Below are 8,742 nucleotides of genomic sequence, written 5' to 3'. Positions count from 1 at the left end.
AGAGATTAATAAAATTTTTAAAATATTACTTATTTTATGCCATTAATTTGAAAATATAGATGAACAAGATTAAAATCAATTAAATCTACAAAAAGTCTCAATTGATTCAGAGAGAATAGACATCTGTTCAATACTGAATCTTCACATCAAGGGACAAGTCTTCTTCAGTCTCTCCTGCATAGCTTTATAGTTTTCTTCAGAAAGGTTTTGTGAAGTTTTTGTTCATTTTGTTCCCAGGATATGTTTGAATTTTCTAGCTTGGAAAATTGAATGGATGAAGGAATCACTCACGATAGCAACCAAAGCTACAAAATACCTGAGAACTAGTACACTAGGATAGCCAAGACATTTTTGGAAAATAAAAGGGAACAACACTGGTGGGCAGGAGCTTTCCTGGACCAGGTATCAAAATCCACTATAAAGCTACGGTCCTTAAAATGGTGTCATATAGCAGCTCTATGTGGTACAGGCATATGATGAAATACTACTCAGTAATAAAAGAAAGCCAACTGCTGACACACCCAACAACTTCGATGAATCTCAAAGACATTACCCTGAGTGATTGAAGCCAGTCTCAAAAGGTTACCAAACTCTATGATTCCATTTAGATGACATTCTGGAAAGACCAAACTATGCTAATAGAGAACAGATCAGTTGCCAAGGAATGTGTGGGAGGAGGATGTAACATGCAGCTGTCATGGATGTTGGGAGTGACAATGTTCCCTCCCCAAAGTCCACATCCCAACTGGATGCAAATGGCCTGCTGTCTACATGGTATCAGAGGCAGGCAGGAAGCTTAACAGAGCACAGGCTGATCAACATCAGGATGTAGATGAGCACCGAAAATCACAGTGGGTGTGCACTCTGACCTGAATCACCTAGATAGTCTTCCGGAGGTGACATTTGAGCTGAACCTTGTAGGGTGAGGCCTTCACCAGGTGTGGGGCACAAGAGTCCAGGAAGAGGGTGCAGCACGTGAAAATGCACACGGGCTCAGAAGGGCATGGCCAAGTTGTTTGAAGCAAGATGTCCAAATGGACTCTCCCCCGGATGTGGGAGCAGGTGAGGCTGGAATGCTGGGCTGAGGGTTGTTAGAGTCTTGAAGGGGACTTGACTCATCCCTACAGCCAAAGGGAGACAAGTAAGGCCCACAGCTGGGAGGTGATGAGATCACATCCTCGTTTTAGAAAGATATCACTGAAACAAAGCAGGGGTGGACTGGAGCAGAGAGAACTTTCATTCACTCAGTTCTACCAACGTTTATTGAGGGCCCCTGCTGTCTGAGTTTCCTTTGGCTGCTGTAACAAATTACCAAAAACTTAGTGGCTTGAAACAACACAGATTTATTATTATTATTTTTTTTTAAAGAGAAAAAAATTTTATTGTGATATAAAATGCACTTATAAAATGTTCACAAGAAAGCATGTAATTCTTCACTGCTATATAAATTTATTGGGAATATGTTATTCACCATCTAGTTATGATGATGCCACCTAAAACACACTGTAAACAATGAGTTATACTCTATAACAAATGCATCACTGATTTTTCAGCAATCATTGGTTTAATAATAATTAGTTTAAGACTACATAATCACATCTATATTCTGGAATGTCCATTTACTTTCATGTAGTGTAGAGGAACTTACAGTAAAATTGCACACGGATGGTACAGAAAAACATTCACTACTAAATTATTTTATACCTTCATGACAGGTAACATTCTTCCCAACTGAAAATAACAGCTTCAGCTACGGTCTGCAATACAGCTCCAGGATTCTTTTTTTTTTTTTTTTTTTTTTTTTGTCTTTTTCGTGACCGGCACTCAGCCAGTGAGTGCACCGGCCATTCCTATATAGGATCCGAACCCGCGGCGGGAGCGTCGCTGCGCTCCCAGTGCCGCACTCTCCCGAGTGCGCCACGGGCTTGGCCCTCCAGGATTCTTAAAGCAATAATTTGTGTGTATGTGCATCTGTCTATGTGCACACCCATGGAACAACTTAAAGTGTATCTTCCGTAAACAAGTGCAACTTTGCCGCTGATTATTTTGCATGTTTAAATATTAGTCTGATTCCTTGTAAACAAACAAAACCCCACGCAAATACTCTTAATTCTATTTTTAAAAATCTGTCAACCCATAATTATTCTAATATGCTTTACTTACTTGAACACACAGAGAAATTCTGAAAGGTGCATATATTACCTTAGATAATAAAGTTTAGAAATTAGTGTTTCATATTTTATAAATGAAATGTGCATTTCTCATATTTGTTTTATGCAGCATAAAGTTTAGATCAAGAAATTCCAAATCCTGGATCCCCCCCCCCCCCGTTTATTTAGAAAACTCTTCAGTTATGGCTCTTGCAGCAGGTTTAACAGATTAAACATCAAGTGTTCTAGCTCCCTCTATTTCAAGTATCAAAGAAATATGAGGCTCAAAATCTCTCTAGGTTGTAACTGAAAGTGGGCAAAGCTTTACAAAACAGTTAAATGTGTTTTGAAATAAGGTATTAATTGAAACAAGATTCTTAAGTGTTTATCTGTGTTAAGCTAAGCACTAGGACTTTAAAACAATTTTAAATCTGAATATTTGCTCAAAAGTGGTAAAGTGATAAAAGTGATCAATTTACCTATAAATACATGGTTTTGGAGAAAAAAAAATCGATCTTGATGTTTACAACTTCTTCAGCATTTTTAACTTTAGTTGTTCCCTTCTGAATGATATTAATTTGAATTTCAATCTAAACATAAATATTTGGCCTCACAGTACTTATAATGAAATGACAATCTGGAAACAGAAATTTTCTAAAGCACTAGATAGAGAATTTACTAAGGCTGTTTAAAGTCCTTCAATGCCATCAGAAATCCTGCAGTCTAGGAAATATCTGCTACCCTTAAAGTTTCAGAGTAAGCTGAACTTCAATGCCATTAAAAAAACCAAAGAGTCAAATAGAAAAGATTGCTGCAATAAAGCACTGTTTCTAAAAGTTGCAGACATGTTCCCACAGTCTGATAGAGTTAGCACAGCTCTTCAGAGTAAGCAACTTCCCATCTTTTTTTCAGGCACACTAAATTTTTACCTTAGAAAATAATCTAACCTGATCCTTAACATATTCATTAAGTACTATGAATATTTTAAGGTCTTTCTGTCTTAAAAAAAAAATTCAGGTGTCTCACTAAAGAGTAGTAAGAAGTACATCTACTTTGAGACATTAGACTTTCTGGAACTGGCTCAACTGTATAAAATTTTAAGAATTATGTGAAAGTGTAGAACCAACATTCTATGAAAACAGTGTGACAAAATTAAACATTACTATGTTGAACCCTTTTCTAGTTTTAACTCAAAAATAGAAATCATGAGTCTTCTATAACATTAATTTTAAAAACATACAGAATGAAAAGTGCTATTTTTCAAAAAGTACAATTTTTTCCCTACTATATATCAACATGGAATGATTTCAGTTCTCTTGTACTGAAAGCTAGACTTTTAAAAAACGAGTATTGCAACATTTAATATAATGATTTTAATCAGTAGTGGACCTCTCATTAGTCTTCGAATTCCTCTTTTTCCTGCAGGACCTTTTGGTTTTGCAAAACTTTGCTTATGTGCATGCTGCTTGGGATGTACTTCTTCATAAAGGAAGTCTGCAGTCAGTTCATCCCCATTGTCTATCTCAATCTTTCTTATTACATCCATTTGTAGTTGTCTTTCTACGATTTCTAGCAGAGGGCTCTTGCAGCTAGAATACAGCATCCGTTCTCTTCTACTGCAAGTATATCCAGGCATTGAATAAATAAAAACTATAGACTCTAAATAGTCTCCTTCATGGGAGTGTTTATACAGAAAGAAATGGTAACGTGCTGAATCCTTGGGAATCCTCTTTGGCAAATCTTTTAGTTCTGTATTTGTCGTGTTGGCCAAAATTATAATTTCATTTTTTATATCTATTTCCAACTGTACATAGTTGAGCTGTCTGTTATTTAATTTTTCCAAAGCCTGAAAAGCTTCTCGAGAAATAGGAAATGCTACTCCTTGTAGTGTTTGATGTTTACTGTCCACACCCACGTCAGTTTGTACCTCACTAATTTTAATCTGTCGTAATTCTTCCTCAGCTGCAGTCAATGGGGCAGGGGAAGATTGTGACAGCAAATATTTTTTATATCCATGTAATGATACATCTTCCTTTACGGTTCCAAATACTTCATCTTTAATGTGGCCACCTCCAAACTCCTTTTTCAGAGTTCCTCTTGTTGCTGCATACAACATTTTTTGACGAACATGAGAATGATCTGGAGACCAGGCAATGAATATCCATTCATATCCTTGAGCATTCTGAGAATCTCACCTGAATAATATATAGCATGGCTGTTTGTCCTCCAACAGGGGTAAAACAAAGGAATCATAATCCTTATCCCAGGAATCTGAAGCCTGCCTACAAGATCCAATCACAAGTTGCTCATTTTCAATAGATATTTTTAGAAGTCTGTATTTTCCATTTCTGGCTCTGGCAAATATATCTTTAACATCTTCACTTGCTTGGATGCCGGTCTGGTGGGACATGGCGGCGGCCACGGCTCCGGCTCCGGTACTCCAGATTTATTATTTTAAAGTTCTGGAGGTCGGAAGCCTGAACGGGTCTCACCTGAAATGGATCTTGAATTTAACCAATCCAAGATGTCAGCAGAGCTGTGTTTCTTCTGGAGGTTCTAGGAAATCTGTTTTCTTGCCTTTCCCAGCTTCTCAAGCTGCCTACTTTTTTTGGCTCATGGTCCCCTTCCCTCTTCAAAGCCAGGAATGCCTGGTTGATGCCAGTCCTCTGGTTTTGACTTTTCTACCTCTCTCTTCCCCATTTAAGGACCCTTGCGATTGATTCTATTGGACCCACCCAGATAGTCCAGGACAATCTCCCCATCTCAAAGTCAACTAATCAGCAGCCTTAATTCCATCTGCAACCTTCATCCCCCCTTGCCATGCAACATCACGTATTCACAGGTCCCAAGGATTAGGATATGAACATTTGGGGGGCCATTATTCTGCCTGTCACTTAGACCAATCATGGTACAGTGTGGGAGGGAACTACCCAAGGACATGAATACCAGGAGGCACGGATCACTGGGGGTCATCCCCAACTCTCCTTCAATTTCCAGCTTGAGCATTTCAGTTGGGGGTGAGGGTGCATTATGAGAGATGAGAAACACTACAGCTTGGGCTCAGAGACACTGACGAAAATTGAAACCCACAATTGGGGTTCAAATCATTTGCATGGTCTGGTCATAGTGATCTGTCCCCATCTTCTTGTTCACCATCTGGGCCAAAGTCCCCTCCAGAGGAAGATTCTGCTGGTACTGGGGACAAGGGTGGGGAAATTCAGGTTTCATGAAACTACGCCACCACCATCTGGAGCTTTCTCATTGCACTTGGCCTCATAAAACCAAGGACAACTGGGAAAGACCTAATGTGACATTGGTCTTCCCGTCCCTTCCTAATCCACACCCCACCCATAGAGTGGGTAAATCCATCCTTTGTTCCACACAGTGGACAAAACAAAATATAACACAAAAAGTAGGCTGGAATTTCAGGAACATCCGATGTTTGGGACAACTAAGTCATGAGGATTAATGGTGTCCGTTTCAAGGTGACAGGTGCTAGGTGTCTGATTTCTCAGCCTCATTCCACCCCTGGTCTCATTGTGAGACGTGCCCTCAAACTGAAAGACCAGAGGAATGTTTTCCATGGCTACCCTCCACGTACATTGTATCTTCCAGCTGTATTTTCCACGGGAGGTTTCAGGTTGTGCAATAAGAACTTTAGGATGTGGAAAAAGGCAAGGTAGGAGGCGAGGTGGCTAAAGGTCATTTGTATGGATGGTCAAACTGGTTGCAGGTAACTTTCTGGGCTGTTTGGTCCACACCAGGGCACTAGCTATCCAAAGAAAAGGGGTTATTTTGTTTTGGTTTTCGGGGGTGGGGGCTGGTACAAGAGTCCAAACCCTTGACCTTGGTGTTATCAGCACCACACTCTACTGAGTGTGCTAACCGGCCAGCCCCCCAAGGAAAAGGTTTTAAAATGAGTCCAGAGATTTCTCGAGTGGAGATGGCTTTGATGCCTTCCTTTATCCCAGCTGCCAATATCCCAGATCAATAACTGAGATCTGTTGTTTTAATCCCCCGAATGTCCCTAAAGTCTGTCTTCTCTCCATTGTCCCAGCTACCACCATCTGCTACCTGGACTCTTGCAATACCCTCCAAACCAGTGGCCTCACATCCTCTCTGTCCCCTTCTAAAACATTTTTCTAATCACAGCGTGAAGATCTTTTAAAAATATAAATCTGGTCACTACGCCTTCCCTTACCATCTCCCACCCAATGTATTTCCTTTCCATTCTTTTGTTTTGTTGGCAGCTGGTCGGTACAGGGCTTGAACCCTGGACCTCGGAGTTATCAGCACCATGCTCCAACCAACTGAGCTAACCAGCCAGCCCCTCCATTGTTCTTAACAGAAAGACTTGAGTCCTCCCTGGCCTCCGGCCCTCCATGGCTGGGCCGCTCCCTCTCTGCTCTCTGCACTCGCACTCAGAGCCCCTCTGGAGCAGGTGCTCTGCCCTGTCTCCTCGTCCCAACCACTTCCCGGCACAACCGCTGACTTCCAACTGTCTACGCTTGCTTCACTTTGCCCGAGAATCTTCTCTGGTCTCTGAAACTGGTCACTTAAACAGTACCCCCACCTTTCAGCCGCCCTCAAACAGTGGCTGATGAGGGTTGGGTATCAGCACCCCGGTCCCCCCAAATCTGGGTGGCTCCTTCTGCTGCGTGTTCCACACTGTTGCCCAGAGCTCCCGCAGGATTGAACCCCAGGTGCCCACAGTGGTCACTGGCCTGAGAGTTGTGGCAGTTAATTATATGTACCATTGGCGACGATACAGTATCCAGTTACGTAATCAAATACTAATTGACGTGAAGGTATTTGGTAATGTAGTTCACATCTACAATAAATTGACTTTAAGTAATGATTACCCTCAATAATGTGGGTGGGCTTCAATCAGCTGAAATCAAAAACTGAGGTTTCTCTAAAGAAATTCTGCCTGAAGACTACATCAGTTCCTGCCTGACCTTTGTTCCTACCAGCCTGCCCTTCAGATTGTGGACTTGCCAGCCCGACAGTTGCACGAGCTAATTCCTTAATATCAGTAAATATCTATATCTATCTATATCTTTAGATAGAGGATATATATATCAAGATAGATTATATATAATATGTATAAAGATAGATCGCATACACACACACAGTTATGCGTAGCTTAACAACAGGGATCCGTTCTGAGAAATACTTCATTAGATGGTTTAGCCTACTACACACCTAGGCTATATTGTATAGCCTATGGCTCCTAGGCTACAAACCTGTACAGCATGTTACTGTACTAAATACTATAAACAATTGTAACACAATGGCAAGTATTTGTGTATTTAAACATATCTTAACACAGAAAAGGTACAGCAAAGATACATTATAAAAGATTTAAAATGGCACGCCCATATAGGGCATTTACCATGAATGGAGCTTCCAGGACTGGAAGTTGTTCTGGGTGAGTCAGTGTGTGAGAGGTGAGTGACCGTAAATGCTAGGACATTGCTGTACACACTGTAGACCTTATGAACACTGTGTACTTAGGCTTCACCAAATTTTTAAAAAATTAAGTAATTGTGCTATGACGTTAGGACATCACCAGGCGATAGGAATTTTTCAGCTCCGTTATAATCTTATAGGACTACCATCATATATGTGGTCCCTCTTAACCGAAATGTTGTTATGTGGCACATGACTATGGATGAACCTGTGTGTACTAAATAATAATAATAATAATATATAACACGCACGTATCTGTTGGTGCTGTTTCTCTGATATGAGAGTGCACCCTTGTTGGCCGCCTTCTCCTGCCTTTCCCACCCCCTACTCTTTCACCTCCCAGATAAACCTCTTGCACTTGGATCCTCTTCTCAGGGTCTGCTCCTGAGAGAATTCACCTTAAGGACCTTCTTCAGGTTCTTGAAGGAGCCATGCAGAGTGACCAACTCATTCTTTAGAATTGGCTAGTTTGAATAATTTCAGTGGGCTCTAACTATAGGGGTCATCCCTAGTTGCCAGGCGCCTAAACCAGGGATGATTAAGGCAGAGGAATTTTGCCTCCGGGGGTGTTCGGATCAGACAGAAGAGGTGAGGCTCTGGACTGGTTAGTTTGCATATCAAAGGCATGCTCCCACCTGAGCCCTTTGCTATCCAAGAATCAGCTAGCCCTTGTGGGTGGACAGTCTCTCCCCAGCCAGAAAAAAATTTAAGATGTCAAAACATCATAATATACAGAAAATAAAATATATAAGCAATACAAATCTGTATTGGATTTACTCTCTGTTAATCCCCGGTCATAACAGGGATGCAATAAATATTTGTTGAATTAATGAATTTCTGGGACCATGAAGGGCTGTTCCATGTATCTTTCTTCAAATGGCTATCCTGTGGGGGATGTTTAGAATCTGGATGGAGAAATGGAGTCAGAAATAAAAACACTGGGAGCTAGCTGGTTAGCTCAGTTGGTTATAGCTTGGTGTTGTACCACCAAGGTCAAGCGTTTGGATCTCTTGATCCAAAAAAAAAAAAAAAAAAACAAGAAACAAAAACATGAGAAAGACCTCAAGAGGCAGACAGGACAGAGAGTTCAAAGACAGCACTAAAGGAAGACTCAACTTTT

At 40.8% G+C, this 8,742-nt stretch overlaps 1 protein-coding gene across 1 annotated transcript; it reads right to left on the bottom strand.

The window, feature by feature from the left end:
• Nucleotides 1–3,486: 3,486 nt before the first annotated feature.
• On the bottom strand, nucleotides 3,487–4,578 carry LOC134381031 (twinfilin-1-like). The gene has a single exon (XM_063101119.1). The coding sequence runs from the start codon at nucleotides 4,264–4,266 to the stop codon at nucleotides 3,487–3,489; it is 780 nt and encodes a 259-aa protein (XP_062957189.1). The 5' UTR covers nucleotides 4,267–4,578.
• Nucleotides 4,579–8,742: the final 4,164 nt, after the last annotated feature.

The sequence above is a fragment of the Cynocephalus volans genome, chromosome 6, assembly GCF_027409185.1.
Source record: "Cynocephalus volans isolate mCynVol1 chromosome 6, mCynVol1.pri, whole genome shotgun sequence".
Classification (NCBI taxonomy): Eukaryota; Metazoa; Chordata; class Mammalia; order Dermoptera; family Cynocephalidae; genus Cynocephalus; species Cynocephalus volans.
Note: the sequence above shows the minus strand (reverse complement) of the source record. Positions and strands in the feature narration are given on the sequence as shown.